The sequence below is a fragment of the Papio anubis genome, chromosome 14 (genome assembly GCF_008728515.1).
Source record: "Papio anubis isolate 15944 chromosome 14, Panubis1.0, whole genome shotgun sequence".
NCBI lineage: Eukaryota > Metazoa > Chordata > Mammalia > Primates > Cercopithecidae > Papio > Papio anubis.
Genome location: NC_044989.1, coordinates 42,050,763 through 42,074,088, shown reverse-complemented (window position 1 = coordinate 42,074,088; position 23,326 = coordinate 42,050,763). Strand labels below are relative to the sequence as shown.

General features: G+C 39.4%; 1 protein-coding gene across 1 annotated transcript; it reads right to left on the bottom strand.

Annotated features, from left to right (window-relative positions):
- Positions 1–135: 135 nt before the first annotated feature.
- LOC103876889 (L-lactate dehydrogenase A chain-like) lies at positions 136–22,909 on the bottom strand (the record flags this gene model as incomplete). Its single annotated transcript, XM_031655498.1, is given in 7 exon segments — positions 136–213; positions 1,126–1,294; positions 1,578–1,790; positions 3,601–3,756; positions 21,884–21,989; positions 21,992–22,345; positions 22,348–22,909. Coding segments are annotated over 7 exon segments (1,638 nt in total), but the record flags the coding sequence as incomplete, so codon positions are not given.
- Between the last annotated feature and the right edge of the window lie 417 nt (positions 22,910–23,326).

Genomic DNA, 23,326 nt, shown 5'->3' with positions numbered 1-23,326 from the left:
TTTGTTTTGTTCACATTTTAAAAGATAATGTAATTACGTCTTTCTGCTGTAATCAGAAATAAAACACAGAACAACTGGCTTGAAAATCTGGGATCCAAATCCTTCTGCTTATCTGAGACCCAGGTGGTCACTGGCTCAGTCCTGATGCAGAGCAATGGCACTGACATTGAAATTGCACTCAAAGAAACCGAGCTGCAGCTCACCATGGACATGCTGTAGGATTCCAACAAACCAGGAAGTGCTCTGAGCTTCACAGGGTTGTTGTATTAAATGAGATAATATATGAATGTGCTTTGCAAAAGTTAAATTTGGAGACAAATGTAAGATAGAAATACTATACTGTGTCATTACATTCTTGTCCTAGCTCCCAAAATGAAAGTGGGATAAGAATGCAAGCACCACAACCCGATGAAGTAGATACTATTATGATCCTCTCCATTCCATAGTTGAGGAGTTAACTTTTAGTTAATTTTCTATTGGTCATTCGGCTGTTCAGCTGCAGTCATAACTTGAACCCAGGCTCCCTTCTGTTCTCAACTGCCACGGCATGTTGAAGCACTTGGACACATTTACAGCCATGTATATATATTTACCGTTTGCTTCTTGTAGCAGTTTCGACAAAGTTGAGATTTAAACCTCCAAGAACAAATATATGAAACTGATTCTAAACACTGTTGAGTATTTATGATGTATTTGTGCTAGGCATTGTAGGAATAACAAGTGGCCAACATTTTCTGATCATCTGCTGTGTGCAAGACTCTCTTCTAAGCGCTTTACATGTATTAGTGCACACAACTTTATGCAAGAGGTATACACAATTTTATACAAGAGGTACTACTGTGCTCATTTTACAATTGAGAAAAACGCTGCACAGAGAGTTTAAATATCTTACTCAAAGCAAAGACGTTGGAGATATGGTCCCTACCCTGAGTCCAATATGAGTGAAATAAATAAAACAATGGCGCAGTGCTGCAATGCGGCTATTTACAAAGTTCCAAAGGCGCTTAGAGAGGACCATCCCTGCAGGGGAAAGCGAAAAACTTTGTGTGAGATCCTGAAAGGCAGAGGTTCGAGCAGTGGGGCCACATGTGCAAGGCCCTGGGCTGAGTAAGAACCTGATCTCACGTTCTGGGTCAGAACCGAGCTCCATCGGGACCGCAGCGCAAGCCAAAGAAATGCAGTGGCTGCTGTCCTAGGCTGGCCCTTCCGCATAACCCGGGGGCATCCGGCAAGGGGCTCCGTGTGGGCCCCCAGCTCCGGCCACACAGAGCCCCGCTCCCCTTGGGCTGCGGGACTGGTAAGCAGCAAACTGAGCTGAAGCGGCCAGGAACCCTCTTAGAGGGCAGAGTGAGGACTGGTGGGAGAGAAAAGCCTAAAGGGACTATAGCAATTGGCTGCTGCCTTTTCCACCGTGGAAGGGTCGGGCTGACACTCCCAGCGTTGGGGCTTATTCAGGTAAAGATGATGTCTGGAGCCCCCTCTTGCTTCAGAGACCTCCCGTCCTGCGCGTGTCACTACCTCCCCAGAAATCAGATGGCCCTTAAGAGACTTAGCCAATCATCATCCACGGCCATTACCGTGGAGAGCCCAGCGCTGTCAGTGAGTTTCTGATTGGCTGTTGCTGGATGGGGCGGGGGGGGCGGGCCCGGAGAGGAGCCCCGCGGCCTTGTGAAGGAGCCCTGCTTCCCATCGTTCTCTCCAACTCAGGACGGATGGTGCCCTCAAGTGGTCTGTAGGGGTAATGCCTCGCGCTGTTGCCCCGCGGAAGGCAGGCTTGGCTTGCCAGACTCCTGGAGAGGAAAGCCTTTTAACCTAAATGAAGTAGAAAGAGAAAGACCTAAACTTGAATAGGAATCAGTCGTGCGGAATATTTATTTCTCAGAGAGCTCTCAGCCAGAATGCCTGTCGTCGGTTCCAGCTCTACACTAACTCAGTTTCCTTTTTTTCTTGGGCCTCATCTGTCAGATGGGGACAATGATAACACCTATCTCCAAGGGTTGCCATGAGGTTTCAATGAAATTAATATGTTTAAGGTTCACACAGTGCCAGGCACACAGTAGGTGCACGATAAGCAATAACTGGTGGGGATCAGTACACTGGTTAAGAATGAGCATTCTGGATCAGGTGTCATGACTCACGCCTATAATCTCAGCATTTTGTGAGGCTGAGACTGGAGGATAACTTGAATCCAAGAGTTTGAGACCAGCCTGGGCAACACAGTGTGACTTTCTCTCTGCGAAAAATAAAACAAAATTAGCTAGATGTGTGATGTGTGGAGGCTGAGGTGGGAGGATCACTTGAGACTGGGAGGTCAAGGTTGCAGTGAGATGAGATTGTACCACTGCACTACAGCCTAGGAGATAGAGTGAGACCTTGACTAAAAAAAAAAAAAAAAAAAAAAAAAAAAAAAGCGTTCTGCTATTTGAAAGAATGGCTGTTGAGTCCCAGCCCTGCTTAGCACTAGCATGGTGGGATTACATAGCCTCCCTGTTTCAGTTTCCTCATCTGGAAATGAGACTAACAATAACACCTACTTCATGGAATTGTGGTTTAATTGTGACAATACTGATAAAATACCCAATACAAAGCAACCAATAAATGTTGGCTCCTATTATTCATATCATTTAACTATTATGATTATTATTTCCCTTCTTCCTCCCCCAGGCAAGAGGCCATTCATCCTGAGTTGGCCCTTCTGAAAGAGGAATAGTGGCTTGCTTTGTCTGGAGTTAGTCTGTAAACCTATGACATTCACATGTATGAAGATAGGACTTGGAAAATCTGTATATCACACTCTTGTCCACAATGTGCATTATTCTTTTAGGCACTGTTTTCTTAAGCCTCACTGGTACCCAACAAAAGCATAACATTGTAATTATTAACTTTTTGGTGCAGAATTAGTTTATTAGTTTATTAGAGTATCTTTTAAGTTGACTCTAGTGTTGAACAGTATTCTGAGGGCAGTGTACATAGAAGGACATGTACTGATGAAGATAAGGGTTTCAGGGGTTTGAAATCAATGGACATAAGTCAGCATATACTCTAGGGTGAGCCTGGGTTGGGACCAATGATGGTGAGGTGTGTGGTGGTGTTTGGGTGATTGGCTGGAAGCAGGGAAGTCTGGAGTCTGAGTCATGGGAAGATTACTGGACTAAGACTTGGAGATTTGAATTCTGGCTATAATTAAATCACTCTCTGGCTGTATGATCTTGGACAGTCACATTTTCTGAGAACTGATTTCTTTGAAGTAAAATGAAAACAGAATATGATTCTTTTGTGTAGTGCATTTTAAGCACTCTATAACTGCTAGTTATTATTCATAGTGTTATGAATAATTCCTCCTCAAAAGTATGTTGCAAGAATCATGGAAAAATATAATCTGTTAAATTTTTATATTTCAAGAGTGATGAGTGCCTAAGATCACCAAATTAACAGTTTGGGAGCTTGGCAAGGGTTAGTCTACCTTTCCTTGCTTTTCCATTTTGTAGTTCTTATCTCCTCTTCTGTCCTTAGTTAAAAGTCTATCCTTCAAGTCACACAAGTGACCCAGTTCAATAAGGACCTTCATAGTTCTTTGGATGCCTTCCTACTCTACCATACATTTGACCACCTTCCATCATTTGCCCCACATACTTCCTTCCCTTCTGGCCTATAAGAGAGGACTCTAGCCAGAGCTTAGGGCCTGCATACAGTGGTCTCATGTATATTGGCAGCCCCAGGATTCCTGGGTTCTTCTTCGGGTGAATGACCTTGTAACTGAAGCCCAAAATTTAAGGGTGGTACTGCTAAGCACATATTGTGGAGGTAGGTGGGTAGGACAGCTGACACCCTCTCCAATTAATCCTCCAGCTACAATTTTTGGTGTGGTTACTATAGCCTGGTGACTTTGGAGGCCACATTCTTTCATTCTGAAGATATATGTAGAGTTATTTCTCAGTTAAAAATGTAGAGAGGCATACTTTTTAGTGGGAAAATATGGGGCTTTTGTGTTGGGCAGATTTAAATTTGAATCTGGTCCTTTACTGTGTAATCTCAGAACTAGTTGCTTATTTCCACAGTTTGCTTATCTATAAAATGGGGACAATTGGAATGCCACTCAGCAGTAAAAAAGAGTGAACTTTTGATAAATGCAGTAACATAGATGAATCTTAAAATAATCATGTTGGGTATAAGATGCAAGACAAAAGGATTACACACAGAGATTATATAAAGTTCTAGAAAATGCAGACTAATCTGTAGTGTCAGAAAGCAGGTCAATGGTTGCCTGGGGATGAGCAAGTGGAGGGGCAGGAGGAAGGATTACAAAGGGAGACAGGAAAACTTTTGGAGCTGAGAGATATGTTCATTACCTTGATTGCAATATGGCTTCCCAGGTATATACATATATCTAAACTTATTAAATTGCACATTTTAAATATGCACAGTTTATGATATGTCAGTCTTTCAATAAACCTGTTAAAATGGGGTAATAAAATCTATTCGTAAATAGTTGGTGATATTTTAATGAAGAAAACATGTTAAAGTGCCAGAAATGCAGCAGGCGATCAGTAATGGGCACTGTCTTCTTCCCCATTTTCATACCTTAAAAAAGAACACTAGGGAATTAAGTTTGGCATCATAGTTATATGACAAAGCCTATAAATGGCACTAATACCTTAAGCAATATAGAATATACATTTTCCTGTCTTTCTTGGTCTCATAGGTACAGTATTATAAAGATTAAATGATGCAATCACATAAGGAACTTTGAAGAGTTCTGGGCATATAGTAAGCACTCATTAAATATTTTTTTGTTGCATTTACTACTATTGTTATGATGGGTTTGATGGAAGGCATGGAGTGAATAATCAGTAAATATTGGTTACCCATAATTGTACTTATTTTCATTATTAAAGTGGATAAGGAGGAAAGATTTGTGAAAAGATCAAGGAAGTTGACTTTCAAAAGAGTTTGCTTTTCTTGAGATTTGATAGGGCTTGGATTTTTATGTTTGGTTGGTGCTAAATTGTGACAGAAAACATCTGGAAGAAAGTTGGTCAATGTCTTCTACAGGAATATAGCAACTCATTATGATTGTTAATATAGATGGTATTAAAGGTAGCAGGTGCATTTATAATGATCAGTGAATTTAAATGGGATTAAATGGTTTCCAGCCGTAAACAAAGTGGTACCAACATTTGGTAGACATTATCTTAGCGTCAGACATAAGAATATCCTGAGGCACTCCTTAAAATGCAGATTTGTGGGACCTACCCTCAAAGTTTCTGATTCAATGGTTCTTGGATGGATCAGGAATCTGCAGTGTAATGCACACACTCAGTTGATTTTAATGCAGGTTATCTGTAGATCATACTTGGAGAAGCACTGGTCTAAGACATTTGGGACCTTGGACAGCTCCTTGTGACCTTGGACCTAGGTTTCAGGACCCGAGACAGAGCCCAGAATTTCCAACTCCATACCTTGTGGGAAATTTACTTTAATTCTCAAGGAAGCATGCTCATTTTCCTAGAAACAACACCACCACCACCAGCATTCCTTAAATCAATAATTTTGGAGACTGAAAATTCTGATTTCTGATGGCCAATAAGGAGAAGGCACACATGGTGCACCCATAGGAGAAAATAGTCTAAACCCAGAGTGCTTAGCTTGGAAACTCTGATGTTGTGAGGGTGCATGTAGTTTTCAGAGGATCCGAGACCCTCCTGAAATTGTATGTAAATTTGTGAGGAAGCTTATGCACGTATATTTTCATGGATGGGGAAATTTTTCTCCACTTCAGAGTGGAAATATTCTGGATACACCAATGTACATGCTTTTAGGTACAACTTATGTACTTTGATGGACCTCTTAAGATATGTGTGGGTGGCTAGAAAATTTTATTTAAATTCTTCCTTGTAACTCAAGCAACTAAAAAGTATATGTATCCCTTCAAATATGAACATATCAATGAAAACAAGCAAACGATCTCTGAAGGTGTCCAACTCTGACATTTCAAGCTATAATTTGAAAAGCTCTCAAGTATTGTGATTGAAGTCTATTAAAGTTGGTACAGAATTCGATATATCTCACCTTGGCTAATCTAGAAACTTTATATTACTGAAAGAACTGTCTTATTATAAGCCACAGCTAATGTGAGAAATGAGGTTATTTGGATGACTAAGGAATTTTTTTCATATATTATTTGATCATTAAATGTTCTTATTTTTGACAGCCTTACCAAAAGACAAGGAAGTGATAATGGAGTATTGAATTAGGTAACATTTGCAGCAGGTCAAACTATTTCTATAGACAAGGTGATAGCCATTCACAATATTTCACTTAGAATATGTTCTCAAAGGCAACCCATTTAATAGCAAGCAAACCATCACATTCATCATCTGTGACCTGTCTGGTTGTAAACCATAGCTTAATATTCTAATATGTGCAATATATCTGTAAAGATAAATTTATTCTCTCAAAGGCATAGCTGATTTGAACTTCTGTCTTGAAAGTGTTGTTCTTTGACTATGAAGAAAATTCTCTTGAGTCAGTGCCCCAAAGACATGAACTATTCCAGTGATAGGAGGAAGCAGGGCTGTTAACATGCTCATTAACTCCACAAGAGACTACAGCTATACATTAGGAGGCAGATTGTCTCAATAACCCTGACATTTTTCTTCCTATGAGGAATAGTGAGATAGAAATTACTGGCTCAAGGCTCCAAGCAACTCAGATAGCTTTGTAAAATTATCTGTACTAATTTCAAAGCAAAGATAACCCAGAGAGTTTGTTTTCCTGGCTTCTATGACACCAGCTTCTCATGTTTCATTCCCCACTTCTAATCTCCTTGGATGCTCCCTTTCAGTCTCTTTACTGGACCCATCTTCCTTGCTTGACCTCCTAGGCACCTTTCTGGCTCTTATGTATGCCATCTCCCTGGTGGATTTCATTTAGTCCCATAATTTCAATACCATCTATATGCAGATGACTCACAAGTGTAAATCTCCATTGACCTTCCCTTGAGCCTGCGGGCTCATAAATCAAACTGTCTACTTGATGTCAGACTGCCTACCTGACTTGAATGTCAAACAGGCATCTGAAATGTAAAGTGCCCTACACAGAACTCTTTATCATCTGCTTTTTCCTCTCCCTAAACTGTCTCTGGTCTCTTACTTGGAAAATGGCACCATCTTCCAAGTTTCTTAAGATAAAAACCTGGGAGTCACTCTGTTCTTTTCCTTGCATTTAACATCCAGTTAATCTGTTTTGTCTTTAAAATATATCCCCAATATGTTAGCTTATTTCCATTTCTACAACTATCGCCTTCAGTTTGAATAATCAACTTCTCTCCTCTGGACTATTTTAATGGTCTTTTAATTATTCTCTCAGCTTCCGTTTCTGTCCCATTCCAATTCTTTCTCCAAAGAGCAGCCAAAATAAAGGATAAATGACATCATATCACCCTTCTTAACACTCACCAATGGCTTCTCATTGCATTTTGTACAAGATTTGGACTTCTTTTTTCTTTTTTCTGTGGCCTTTAGAACCCTACATGATATGGTTGGGTCCATATCCCTGACTCTTCTCACACTCTCTCTTGCTGCTCTGCACCAGCCACATTGGCCTTCTTTCAGTTACTGAAACAAGGCTGTTTCCTCTGTTCCTCTTAAAATGCTTTGAATGACCATGGATTACCAATAGGATGCTGCTGACATTTGGGGACCTCTTAGCCGACCCTCTCTTTAGATGCCATCATATAAATACTTTCTATACTGAACTCAAGTCCTTTTCTGAAGCAAAACGGTATACCAGGGATGCACATGGATTGCTAATGCAGACTCCCCTTAAGGGAGTCTCTTCTAATGATTAGAATGGAAACAAAATGAGGTTTTGTTATCCAGAAATTAAAATAACTTAAGAAGACAGGACTCAAATATACACATGCTTTGTTCTATAACACATTTTCTTTACCTTATTTTAACTTTTGTAGTATTAAAGTAGTTTGGGCCTGACAGTCATCTTACACATATTTAAATGACTTAATAAAATGACATGTTATATGGTTTAAGAGAGGTAAATGCTTTACAAATTTGGAGAGAGAAAGAAAACAAAGGGGATCTACTTCTTTTCCTAGGCACCTAATTTTGTGGCTGTTAGAATTTTGTTCCCAAGTCACAACCAGACTCTCATATATGTCTCCAACACTCTTTTCCAAGGTTGTCTCCTGAAGTTCTCTGCATGGACCCGACCAGCCCACTATTTCCAATCTTTTTATTACCTGGGTCATGCCATCCTCACAGCCTGGAGATTGTTCACTTTAAGGCTCAGCCTAAATTCTACCTCATTTTTGATTCCTTCCCATCAGAATGAAATGTTTCTTCCTCCCCTAGCATGTTTCTTTTACCTCTGCTTAGCATGTATTTCATTCTGTCTTGTGTTCCAGTGGGTTGAAGACATGGTTCTCTCTTCCCAGCCTGCAAGTCTCTGGAGAGCAGGGATGACTTTCTGTCCATCTCGACATCTCTCACTATGCCTACCCTATGCTTTGCATCCAATGACGAATGTTTTCGTTCAACAAACAATTATGTGTCTATCATACTCCAGGCACTGGTCTAAGCCCTTTAATATAACTATATAGAGAAAGCTTTCTGCCTGTGACTAAAGTTTACATTACATTATTATTTTCAATTAAATAGATTTGCATTTTACTTCAATATTGCAAGACAGGTGGCTTCTCTTCTATTTTTTATATTTTAGATGCCGGACTTAAACAGATGGCTATATTTTTGATTATATGTCATCCCCAGATTTATTCATTTTTCTGCCCTGTTCTCACTGTTCAGAAATGGAGCCAATTTCTTTATACACATGAATACACAGAGACACTTCTAGTTCAGTGGGAGGGGACACGGGTGGGTGTCTAAATCTGTATTCACCCTCTGTCATTTTAGTTGAATTACTTTATCAGAGTCTGTCTAAAAACTTTTGTTAATTGAATAAATCTGTATTGAGCATCTTCTCTGCACAAAGCACTGTGACCAGTTCTCCTGTCATTTGTTTTTCACTCATAGGAGGCACTATTTCCCCTAAACAGACACTTCCAGTCTGGCTTTTAGAGCTGGTAGTGACCGGAGAGGTGAGACTCCTGGTCATAAATGGTTTGTGTTGGGGTGAAACTAGAATTCAGGATGCTTGACTTTCAGTCCAGCACTCTTTTTACCTTATCAGTGGTTTGTTTTATTATTTTATTGTGTACTTCTCATTATGCCTGGTAGTTTGAAATGCAATGATAGTTGCAAACTGCAACTGTCTGTGATTATTATCACTACTATTACAGGTCAGCCTGAATTGAATAATAATATCTAAATGTCATTTTACAGTAAAAATCAAGTAATACTCTTCTTCTTTGTTGTCTTTCTCTTCTATTTTTAAGATGGGATTTTACTCTGTCACCCAGACTGGAGTGAAGTGGCCTGATCATAGCTCACTGTAGCCTCAAACTCCTGAGCTCAACTCCTGCCTTGGCCTCCCAAAGTGCTGGAATTACTGGCAGGAGCCACTGTGCCCAGCCTATACTCTTCTTACTATCAGCATTCACTCTTGAAACAAACCAGCATAAAACCAGCATAAAATAAACCAGCATAAAATCACCACTGAAGTGATTATTAATTTTTTGTCAAATTCAGCCTTATATTGACTGTATTAACTTATTAATTATAACATTAATAGTTGCTAAAAAGGGCAAGCCCTGAAAATCTCAGTGGTTTAACTCACAGGAGCTATTGCTCACACAGTGACAGTTTAGTGCAAGTGTTCAGTGAGAGGCCTTCCATGTGGTCTTTCACAGATCCAGGCTCCATTCCGTTTTGCGGTTCTGCCATTTTTTAGGGCTTCAGAATCTTTTTCTTTCACTGGTAGTTGGAAAACAGAGAAGGTAGAAAATGTGTAGGAAATTTCCATAGATCAGGTCTGGCACTGGAGTTGTTCCTGGTTCACAATCCATTGTCAGAAGTCTGTCCCATGGCTCTACCTAGAGGCAAGAGGAGCCATGCAGGGAACATGGCGTCTGGGTGAGGCACCCATTCTCTAGCAACAATTATGGACTGGAGCATGAATACTCAGCCTCTGCCACTATTTGGGTGAAATGGTAAAGCCAGTAAGGTCTGTCTTCTCATGCCTCCAGCTTCTTGTTTCTCTTCCCTTTGTCTCCATTTATGATCCTCCCCTCACTTCCTCCCTGGCCCTATTGGTACCCAGTCCTCTGCTCTTCATCAAAAACTGCTCTCAGAAAGGAAGCAATGGTTGCACCGAAGTCTAGTGACAGATGAGGCTCAACCCAAGGCTCTCTTCATTTTAACAGAAGAAAGCCTCTGAGAAGATATGAATTTCTGATGAGAGAATTCAAAGGCATGTGGAGTATTTTTGGGGAACAGGAAGCATGCAGTCCCTAAAATTAAACCACATGTTGGGTCTGGCTGTATCTTTCTACACAGCCCAAAACAACAGGACTCTTAAGTTAGGAGCAGATTTTTTACTGTCTGATATAATTTGGAAACTTTTCATAAAGAGAGGTTGTTATGGGCTGAATTGTGCTCTCCGGCTCTTATGTTGGAGCCTGAACTGCCAGTACCTCAGCACATGAGTGCATTTGGAAATAGAGCCTCTGGATGGATGACTAAGTTAAAATAAGGCCCATAGAGTGGCCCCAATCAAATATGACTGGTGTCTTTCTAAAAAGAGGAAATCTGGATGTACAGGGGAATATCAGTGGCACTTGTGCACTGAGACCATGTGAAGAGGCAGCAAGAAGGTGACCATTTGCAAGCCAAGGAGAGAGGCCTCAGAGGAAACCAAGCCTGCTGATACCTTGACCTTGGACTTCCAGCTTCCAGAACTGTGAGAAAATAAATTTTTGTTGTGTAAGCCATCCAATCTGTGGTATTCTGTTGTGGCACCCCTAGTGAACTAATACACAGGTTTTCCCATTTTGTATTTAGATCAATGCTTTAAAGTATGAAAGGGGGTTATAAGAAGGGATGGGAGAATGGAGTCTTGACTGTAAAATAATCAGAGATTAGTGAAGGAGCTTACCAATATCGAGTAAGTGGGCACTAACATCTCCTTGAGAAGCCAAGGATGTAATATGTTAGATGTCCTCTCAAATGGTGAATATACATTGTCAACTTTGAGTTGGCCTCTCCAAAAGGTGGTCAAATAAATTTGTGCTTGTTTCCATTTATGTTTTGTGGACTGATTTTTCTTAATTTACATTTGAGAAATGGAAAATTTCTGTAAAATACTTTAACAATTGAAAATAAAAATTCTGATTAAATATTAGTTAAAATATTCTTGCCCTAAATGATACCCAACACTTAGCTATTGATACAGAACTGGATGATTAAGTTTTCGGTTTTCATTTGGTGGCATTGTGGTCAGCACAGTCAATTTGGAGCATTGGACTACCTATTTTTAAAATTTTTTTTGCAAAAAATTGCTTCTGAAAGTCAGCAGTTTGGTGGCATTGTGGTCAGCACAGCCAATGTGGAGTCTTGGACTACCTATCTTTTTTTTTTCTTCCAAAAAATTGCTTCTGAAACTCAGTAATTGCCAACATGCTTTTTTACTACCCAAAGCTAAGTTCAGGACTCCAAAGTGCCTTAGGGCACATCAATACCTGCTGGGTAAAATGTTTTTCCTTTCTTGCAGACACATCAGTGGCTCTGGGCCTTTTCCAGGAAATAGGGTTGGAGAATCAAACCCAATCACAAATCCCTTGTGGGTGGACAGGAGAAAGCAGCAGGCTTCTGGCATCCAGAGATAAGAAACAGAAGCAACATGGTCCTGTCAAGTTGTTTCTACCATGCTGTGTTAGAATTCCTTTCTATTTATCTTAAGAAGCAGTCATGAGCTGCTTAGTTTGAGATTTTCAGAAAGCAAATTGTCTTTGTGGCCAAAAAAAAAAAAAAATTAGCCATCTGGCTAACTCAAAGACATCAATATTGAGAAAGGAGCCTGCACAGTGAGAGGGGGCAGTGTGGTACAGGAGAATGAGTCCTGAACCAGGACTTGGGCAACAGATGCCTATGTGTCCTGGCTAACTCCCTGAACCTTACGTTTTCCTCATCTGTTATAAGTGTGTCTTGGCTGGGCTGAGTGGGACTCTTGGTGAATAGAATGAGGAGACATTGCTATCTCTGTGTACCTATTTGTAACCATTAATTTACAAAGGGCCTAGGGAAAAAAGACTTCTTTGCTGTCCACAGTGGTGCCAGAGGTTAAAATATCTGTAGCCATGTCTGATGAACTGATGCGTGTGTGTGTGTGTGTGTGTGTGTGTGTGTCTGTGTCTGAAGTCCTATTTGAGGGAGGGTGATGGAGGTCACTGAGAGAGAACTTCAAAGAAGAGAAAAAGGACTTGGGCAAAGGGAACTTGATTTTAGAATGAGACAAGTGTTGGGATACAATGTGGCAGCAGAATCTTGAACTCATCTAGATCCAGCCATCCTAGGAGAAAAGAGTTTTGTTTGTGAATCTAAAGTGCCATAACAACAAACACATGCTGAGGACCCTTCTTCCCATGGCTGGAAATGAGACAGAAAGAACATTATCCTTCTCATTCTGAAAGGAGGTGTTGATCTTATTATGCAGGGCCAAATCACAACTCCATGGCACCATTGTGGGATGGGGACCATGGCATTGGCTATGATTACAGATTTAAGCCATGAGTACATGTATGCATCCTGGGGATTACAAAGAAAGAACTTGGAGAAGAAGGGTAATGTAAAAGACAAGACTTCTTTCTTGTCAGCAGAAAACAGAAGGCCTTGAGATTATGTAGATTGAAACATTCAGCTTCCATGAGGGAGGATATGGCTGGGGCATAATCTTTGAACTCAATTCTAGCTCTAATCTCCAATATTTTTCAACCTGAGAAAGGATTCAACAAAACATTCACAAATGTAGTAATAGTGATATATATAGTTTGTTGAGTTTGTTACCATGAATCTTCAAGATCGGTGGCAGTAAACCCAAATTAAGGTAAAGAATCTGAAAAGAAGCAAATTTGCCAAGAATACACGGTGAGCAAGTTGTCTGCAAATACATCTGATTTTAGAGTTTGTACACATTCCATTACACCTCAACATAATGGCAGAAGACATTTTAGAATGACTTTTTGACCATTTCTGATAGGATGCCCAGAGAAGATGCTGCTGTCATCAGAGAGCTGCCATGTCAGGGCCCTCAGGTTAGAACTGCAGTGATAACGAGGACCAGGACAAGAGACTGCAGCACCTTTACATCCGTGGAGGCTCTGTGGCTGGCTGCCCCATGGCTGGGACATGTAGAAAGTGCCCCAGCGGAGTCATCAAGACTGAGCCTAAAGTGAAATAGTGAGATGGAAGATATTAACAACAACCACAACCACAAAATAGGCTATTTATGCAGCATTGTTACTGGATATTGTCATGCTCAGGACTGAGCTAAAGGCTTTATAAACATATCTTTTAATCCTCTCACCTCCATGAGTTCACTGCTAGGATCCTTATGTTGCAACTGAGGCTCAGGGAGACTATGCAAGTTATTTGATGACAAAGCGCATGAGCGGCGGGCAGAGCCAGGATTTGAGCCCAGGTGAATGGGACTCAAACCAGTGCATGTAGAACCACTAGCCCACATTACCTCTCTAGATTGACACTCTGTTTAGTGCCCTCTTCACCCCATTCTGAATCTACCTCCATCTCCCCTCTTCCTCTGCATGGGGGCCCTTTATTTCTCCCTCCTGAGGTCACTGGGGTCCAGTGCTCCCCCCAGCTCTTCTCCCCAGTTATTACCCGAGGAATGGCCCTGCTTCAATCATGTATGCTGTAAGGCTGCAGAGGAAAAAGTTGAGTTATTTCTCATATTGTTTAAAAATGTTTCTGCTGTAATCACTCTTTATATTTACTTGTATCAAAATCCGTAGCAGGAAAAAATGGGTGATTTTTCGTTAACCCCAAGAGGATCTGAATTGGTTTTTTGCTGGTTAATTTAATTATAACAAACTCAGTGAAGACACTGTGTTAAACAGTAAAACAGTTAACCGTGGGTTAAACATTACAAAATCCAATTTCCTATAACAAATAAACAATGATTGGGGATTGCAATTTCCTACAACGGATAAGTAGGTGAATTTTATAGTCTCAAGGTTAAAGGCTGTATAATATTTAACCATTATAGTTAGAGAAAAATCCTACAAGAGACCTCTATGTACAAACTACTGAATTTTATGATGACAAGATACAGAAAAAATGTAAATCTGACAAAAAAAAAAAAAAGCATTCTACCCTCTTACCTATCTAATGTTTGTATTCTTAGTGGGTTTAAGTTAACTGACTGGTAAATATTTTCCAGTTCTTTTCTTATCTGTATAACAAGGTGTAATTATTAGCTTAGTGCAGAGTATTCTCAGAGCCTCATGTCAACAGGTCAGTTTCTTAATCTCTCAAGACTGCTCTGTGAAAAACTTGTGACTTCTGGTTATTAACTGTAATTTTAATTAAAAGTTAATTAAAAAATTTAGGGTTTATACTTTTAATTTCCATAGCATGAATTTAAAAGTCATTTGCATTTGACTTGCCTCTAGTTGACAAATAATATCTTTGACCCTGACAAAGGAATTTTAAGAATTGCTCAAGGAACTCCTTGTTCCACTGTATTTTTTTCTGCAGTAGAACAAGGGGTGATTTTACAGTTTCTGAAATTGTGACATTCAGAGATCCTTTCTGAAGCTGGTCTAGCAGGTTAATGCAATATGGGCATTGTTTTCTCGAAGCTGAGGTTACAGCATACAGCATTCTCCTATATGTGAACAAAGAACGCTGGTTCATATAAGGGAGGGTGCCACACAGGGGTCACCATAAGGTTGCATAAGCCAGAAAATGAGCCAGAGGGGACTGCTGAGTCCCCGGAGAGCTGCCATACAGGCTTGGATTTCTTAATTTTTTATATATTCTTGTATAGTCTGTTAAAACTACATCTATTGAGTATTCAAAGCACTGTGCCAGCATTATAGCTATTAAGGTAAACAAGATAGACTAGTATTCTCAAGTGACTTACAGCTTCATGGGGAAAACAAATAGATAAGTAATTGTGAAAGGGTGTGATAAGTTTCACAACAGGGAAAGATTAGGGTGTTGGGAGAACAGAGCAGGGGGGACCCAGCCTCATCAAGTGGAGGTCGGGAAGTGACCTTTTCTGAGGTCTGAAGGATGAGTAGGGGAAGCCAGTGGAGGGAGGAGTTGAGGAATGAGGTTCCAGATGGTGAGTTCTTCTTGTGCGAAGTCCTAGGAGCAAGAGATAATGCGATGCATTGGGAATTGAAAGAAATTTACTGTGGGAGAAGAGGAGGTAGTTGCAGGATGTGAGAAGCAAGTGGGAGAGTAGGCTGGAAAGATAGGTAGGGCTCCACTAGACAGGCCGTGGTGAGGTGAGAGTTTAGCTAAAAGGCACTGAGGAACCACTGAAAGGTTTAAAGACGGAATGTGATGTAGTGAGTCATATTTTAGGACTTTAGTTATTTTTAGGAAAATAACTCATTGTGATTAAAAGAATAGATTGGAAGGGGACACAATTAGGGGCACTGAGACCAGTTAGGAAGCTACTGCAGATTTTCAGTTGACAGATTTTGGGGGTCTGGACTAAGGCAGTGTCCTTGGAAATGCAAATAGATTGAAGGGCATTGAGAAGGTAAATAGGCTTGGTGAAAAATTTAATGTGGATATGAGGAAGAAGAAGAATCTAGTGTGGCTGGTGTACGAAAATGCCACAGATTGAGCTATTCAGGAATAGATTTGAGATGGGGAGGATGACGTTCAGTTTTGGAGTTGTTGAATTTTGGTCCATTTTGGGCTTGTTGAATTTAGCAGGATGTGAGTTACTTGGGTCTGGAGCTTGAGAGACTGGCATGAGCTGGTAATATAGATGGTAAATGAAACCTGGGAGAAGGTATAAAGGGAAAAGAGAAGGGAGACTAGGACAGAATACTGAAACATCAGCATTTGAGTGACAGGGAGAAGAGAAACATCCTATGGCTAGAGAGTAGGAGGAAAACCAGGGAAGCCTACGCCAAGGAAGAGTGTTTCATAAAGGAAGAGGCTAATGTATCAAATGCTGAGCACAGGTTAAGTAAGGTAAGGACTGAAGAGTGTCTGTTGGAGCTAGTACAAGGTAGACCTTGGAATCTGGTAAAGTTTAAGAGCAGTTGTGGGCCAGAAACCAAACTGCACTGGAGTGGAAAGAAGAGGAAATGAAGGCAGAGCGTTTAATCACTCTCCTTCAAAAGGAGAGGGGCTATATTCTGAAGAGGACATGAAGCTAAGGAAACATGTTTTTTTCTCCTGATGGGAAAGAGGCAGTAGAGTGAGTAAGTTTGAAGATGCAAGAAACAGATGGCATAATCAATAAAATGAGGTGATGGGGAGTGGGATCCAAAAACTGAGGGGAGGAATTAGGCTTAAGTAGAAGGAGCTTTAATTTGTTGAGTGCAAAGGGGGCAAATATGAACACAAATGTAGGCATCTTGCAGATGTGGAGGCAGGAATTTGCCACAGCAACCCACATTGGCTAAGAGATTGCAACCACTCCCATTATTCTAGCCCTCTGTCATTTTCTTTTAGCTGGGACAGCTTACGACCAATTAAGATAACATTTTAAAAAGAGCTTTGAAAATGGTAGATGATTAGAAATGTTGTAGAGTGAAATGATTATGTGAAGTGATGTGAAACGGTGGAAAAACTGGCTATGAAATGTACTTGTTGTGTGATTTTGGGAGGGCGCCTTCGCCTCACTCAGATTCCTCAGTTTTCATTTATAAAGTAGCCTCTTCCTACCAGCTCTACAGAGTTATTGTTACCTTCCAGTGCAGTGGCTTTCAGTGTGGGTTGTATGAGTATTGTCCATAAAGGGTGATGTGGGATGGGTAGGGCAAGTTTTGGAAGTGGTAACAATGAAAAGTGGAAAACAATGGAAAGGGTGGCATTTGGTGAGCAGAGGGAGATTCAGGAATTCTGGACATCTCACAGTCCACTTGACAATCTCACACATATTTTTCCCATCTCCGCGCCACATGACTCCCCCTGCCCCAAATAGTGTTACTTTAAACAATTAAGCTTTTCATTTTCAGTTAATTGTATATTCACATGAAATAATACTGAGCGGTCCATGCACTTTTTACTCTGTTTCCTCCAATAGTAACATCTTGCAAAACTAGAGTATAATATCACAACCAAGATACTGACATTGACACAGTCAAGATACAGTACATTTCCATCACTATAAGGATCGGTTTTTCAGTCATACCCACTTCCCTTCCTCCTCTCCTCCCTCCTTAACACTTGGCAACCATTGATCTGTTCTCCATTACTATAATTTTGTCCTTTCAAGAATGTTATAAAAAAGGTTAATGTGAGATTGGCTTTTTTTTTTTTTAAACTCAGTCCATTTTCTTTGAAATTCATCGAAGTTGTTATATTGTATCAATATTATTGCTGAGCAGTATTCCATGGTATGAATATTTCACAGTTGTTTCTCCATTCACCCATTGTAGGACATCTAGGTTGTTTTCAATTTGGGGTTATAACAAATAAAGCTGCTATAAACAGTCATATATGGATTCTTGTGTGAACATAGCTCTTCATTTCTCTGGGATAAATGCCTGGTAGTGCAGTTGCTGGGTCACATGGTAGTTGTATGTTTAGTTTTTGGAGAAACTGTTTTCCAGAGTGGCTTGTACTCATTTTACATTCTGACCAACAATATATGAGTGATCCAGTTTCTTCATAACCTTGAAGGTTTTTTCATAACCTTGATCTAGTTCCTTCTTAAAATTACCAGCATTTGGTGTTATCACTATTTTTTTTTTTTTTTTTTGAGATAGAATCTCACTCTGTCACACAGGCTGGAGTACAGTGACATGATCTTTGCTCACTGCAACCTCCACCTTCTGGGTTCAAGTGATTCTCATGCCTCAGCCTCCTGATTAGCTGGGACTACAGGCATGCACCACCACATCCGACTAATTTTTGCACCTTTAGTAGAGATGCGGTTTCATTATGTTGCCCAGGCTGGTCTCGAATGCCTGACCTCAAGTGATCCACCTGCCTTGGCTTCCCAAAGTGCTGGGATTACAGGTGTGAGCCACTGCACCCAGATAGGTGTTGTCACTATTTTTTATTTTAGGCATTCTGATATGTGTATAGAGATATTTCATTGTGGTGTTAATTTTTCATTTCCTTAATGGCTACTGATGTGAAAATATTTTTATTTGCTTATTTGTCATCTGTATATCCTTTTTGATGAAATGTCTATGTAATTTTCTCATTTTCTTACCTGATTATTTTTTAACTGTCACATTTTGAGAGCTCTTTTCATATTCTAGATAATAGTCATTTGTTGAATACATGGTTTGCAAATATTTTCTCCCATTATGTAGCTTGTCTTTGCATCCCCTCAGCAACAGTCTTTCACAGAGCAAACTTTTACATTTTGATGAAGTCCAATTTATCATTTTTTCCTTTTATGGATCATGCTTTTGGTGACAAGTCTAAACATTCTTTGCCTATCCCTGGATCCTGAAGATTTTCTCCTAAGTTTTTTTTTCTAAAAGTTTTATAGTTTTATGGTTTATATTTAAGGGTCTTTGTTCGATTTTGAGTCAGTATAAGATGTGAGACTTAGGTCAAGGATCTTTTTTTGGCCTATAGATGTCCAATTCTTCCAGAACCATTTGCTGAAAAGGCAGTCTTTTCTTTATTGAATTGCTTTTGTTCCTTTGTCAAAAATGAATTGGGTATATTTGTGTGGTTCTATTTTTGCAGTCTTTATTCTGTCCCATTGATCTATGTGTCTCTCCTTCCACCAGTACCACAGAGTCTTGATTATGGTAGCAATATTATAAGTCTTGAAAATAAGTAGACACATTCCTGTTACTTTATTTTTATTTTAGCTATTCTAGTTCTTTTGTCTTTCCATGTATTCATTTTAGAATAATCTTGTCCATATCTATAAAATAATCTTGCTGGATTTTTGATAGTAGTTATGTCAAATCTGTATATCAGTTTGGGGAGAATGGACATCTTTACTATGTTGGATCTTTCAGTCCATGAACATGATATGTTTCCTCATTTATTTAAATAATTGATTTCTTTAATTGGCATTGAATAGTTTTTGACGTAAAAGTTATAGTACATGTTTTACATCTAAGTCTTCAATTTTTTGAGTGATTTTAAGTTATATTGCATTTTTAATTTTTGGTATTCATGTATTCATTGCTACTATATGGAAATATAGTTGATTTTTATATGTTTGTCTTATATCCTAAAACCTTTCTGAACTCCCATTAATTCTAGGAGTTGTTTTTTTGCAGATTCTTTGGGGTTTTCTGTAAAGACAGTTATGTCTACTGCAAGTAGGAACAGTCAGTCTTATTTTTTTCTTTCTGATATCTATTTCTTTTATTTTCATATGCTGCCATATTGCGTTGGCTAGAGGTTTCAGCACTATGTTGAATAAGAGTGTGAAGGTGGATATTTTTTGCCTCATTCCTCATCTTAGAGAGAAGACATTCAGTCTTTTACTAAAGTATAATATTACTGTAGGTGTTTTGTTCCTTGTCAAGTTGAGGATGTTCTCTCTTATTCCTATTTTTTTGAGTTTTTGTTTTTTAATCATAAATGTTGAATTCTCTCCAGTATTTTTCTGTACTGATTGATACGATCCTGTGATTTTTCTTCTTTAGCCAGTTAATATAGTGGATTACAGTCTTTGATTTTAAAATAGCGAACCAACCTTGCATCCCTAGGATAAGCCCCATTTGATCATGGTGTGTACTTTTATTATATTCTACTTGCTAACATTAAGAATTATTGCTTTTATATTCGTGAGGGTTATTGGCCTTTAGTTATCTTTTTTGTACAGTCTTTGTCTGGTTTTGTGTTTTGGGTAATAGTGTCTTCATAAAATGAGTTGGAAATTGTTCTTTTTTCTTCTGTTTTCTAGAAGAGAATGTGTAAATTGGTTTCATTTCTTTTTAAAATAAATGTTTGGGAGAATTCTCCAGTGAAGCCATCAGGGCCTGGAGATTTCATTTCTGCTCTTTATTATTTCCTTCTTTCTGCTTGCTTTGGGGTTGTTTTGCTGGTTTTTTTTTTTTTGTAGATTATTGAAGTGAAAGCTTATAGTATTCATCTGTTACCTTTCCTTTCTAATGTATGCATTTAGTGCTGTGCATTTCTGTCTCAGTACTGCCTTGAATGCATTCCACAAATTTTGATATGCTGCATTTTTATTTCATTCAGTTGAATGTATTAAAAATTTTCCTTGAAGAATTCCTCTTTGCCCTGTGATTATTTAAAATAATGTTATTTAGTTTCCAAGTGCATGGAGATTTTCCTGCTATCTTTCTGTTATTGATTTCCAGTTTGATTCCGTTTTGGTTGGAGAACACAGTCTACGTGATTTTAACTCTTTTAAATTCTTTTAAATTTGTTCTATGACCCAGGATAACCTGGTAATCCTGGCATATATTCCATGGGCACTTGAAAATAATGCATATTTTGCTATTGTTGGCTAGAGTGTTCTATAAACACTGACTAGATTCCGTTGGTTGATAGATAGGAGTTTTTATATCCTTGCTGATTTTCTGTCTAGTTGTTCTGTCAGTTGTTGACAGAGGGGTGTTGAAATCTCTAGCTATAATTGTGGATTTGTCTATTTCTCCTTTCAGTTCTATCAATTTTTGCTTTGCATATTTTGCAACTTTATTGTTTGGTACGGACACATTTAAGATTACTACATTTTATTGGTGGATTGATTCTTTTATCACTGTATGATGTTCCTCTGGTTTCTGGTAATTTTATTTGTTCTGAAATTTACTTTATCTGATATCAATATGGCCACTTCTACTTTCTTTTGATTGTGTGATCTATATTTTTCCATTCTTCTATTTTTATTTTATTCTTTTTCACTGTTCAAGGTTTATTGGGGGTTTTAGTTGGTATGACACTTGGATAGTTGGTTGCACTGTTTATATGTAGGTCTTTTTACATTATATGGTAATGTACACTACTGATATACATAGTTCACAAAATAAGATCCTTTGTAACAATTATGTACAAGACATGCAATATTGGATTTATACACTGGATCCCAGGATGTGACTGATTGGGAAAAAATGTTGGACTAGGCATTGTTCAGTGAGGGAGCCAGGAAGTTATATAACACACAGTAAACCTCCATCTGGCTCAAGGGGCAACTGCAGCATGTGCAGCATTGGCAGTGGTGCCTCAGAGGTAGTAGAACTATTTCAGACTAACCAGTTTAGGACTACGCAGGATTAGTACCATCCAGCATTAGGATATAGCTGTAGGATTTTACAAACCATTTCTATTTCTAACTTTAGGAATTGATGTTTTTCCCAGTCCATCTTAATATTACTGTTGTAATCACAGACCAGAAAAAGGGACAACATGCACAACCTCCAACTAAAATCCTGTTGTAGCCTAAACAGTGAAATGGATGATATCAGAAGACTTTAAAATTGCAGCTCTGGCTGGGAGCGGTGGCTCACGCCTGTAATCCCAGCACTTTGGAAGGCTGAGGTGGGTGAATCATCTGAGGTCAGGAGTTCAAGACCAGCCTGGTCAACATCGTGAAACCCCTTCTCTACTAAAAATACAAAAAATTAGCTGAGTGTGGTGGTGGGTACCTGTAATCCCAGCTACTCGGGAGGCTGAGGCAGGAGAATTGCTTGAACCCGGGAGGTGGAGGTTGCAGTGAGCCAAGATTGTGCCATTGCACTCCAGCCTGGGCAACAAGAGTGAAACTCCATTTCAAAAAAAAAAAAATAATAAAAAAATTTAAAAAATACTGCAACTCTTTTTGGATCCCCCAAAGTGTATCTGTACTCTTTTTCAAACGGGCCTCTTCCTTAGGAGTCAGAGTCACCTTCACAAGGTCTGAGATTGCATTCTGTACAAGATGCAAGCAACACTAAGGAAGACACCATCCTTTATTCCATAGAAACCCTTAATCATGGTGGAAATTGGGTGTACCCGCCTGAGATTCTTCATTATACTCTCTGCCAAATCTGCCACAGAGAGTCCAATGGCCCAGGATGTGTAGCCTTTCAGTTTGATCACCTTGTAAGGACTCTGAACCACCTGCTTGTGAACCTCTTTCCACTGTTCCTTATCTGTATCAGTCCCTAAATGTGAGTGCAGAGTCTTCAGGGAGACACCAGCAACATTCACTCCATTCCATAAAGGCACACTAGGATCTCCATGTTCCCCAAGGACCCGCCCATGACAGCTTAATGGGTGAACTCCCAGCTTTCCCCCATCAGGTAACGGAATTGGGCTGAATCCAGATTGCAACCACTTCCAATAACACGTTTTTTGGGAAAGCCACTTATCTTCCAAGCCACATAGGTCAAGATATCCACTGGATTTGAAACAATAAGCAACTTGCAGTTCGGGCTGTATTTTACAACATTAGGAATGATGAATTTAAAGATGTTCATGTTATGCTGGTCCAAATTAAGATGGCTTTCTCCCTCTTGCTGACATGCCCCAGACGTGATAATGACCAGCTTGGAGTTTGCAGTTACATTATGGTCTTTGCTAGAGATAATCTTTGGTGTTCTAAGGAAAAGGCTGCCATGTTGGAGATCCGTCATCTCTCCCTTCAATTTGTCTTCCATGACATCAACAAGAGCAAGTTCATCTGCCAAGTCCTTCATCAAGATACTGATGGCACAGACCATGCCAACAGCACTAACCCAAACAAATGTAATCTTAATGGGGGGGGGCGGGGTCTGTTGTTGTTTTAGAAGATTATGAATCAGCTGATCCTTGAGAGTTGCGACACTGGACTTGGAACCAAAAGGAATTGGGAATGCATGTCAGGCAAGCACTGCGGGCACGCGGCAATGGGATCCGGACTTGGTGGCAACAGCTCCAGCACCTCCATCCTTTTATTCTTAACCATTTATTTTAAACTATATTATTTGCATTTAATATGATTATTGATACATTAAAGTTTAAGTCTGCCATTATATATTTTGCTGTATTTTCTCTCTAACTTTTATTTCTCAATTTTCTTTTCCCTTTTTCCTGTTCAAAATGCAGGCTGCTTGAACCTTTTGTAAAATTTCTCTTTGATTTTCCAATAGTGTTTTGAGTCTATTAGTCTATAATGTTTTGAGTCTTAGTAGTTGCTTTAGGTATTACCTCATACCCACTCACCCCAACACACACACACATCTTATCACACACACAAATGTCTGTTAGTGTCATCATTTTACAAGTTTCAC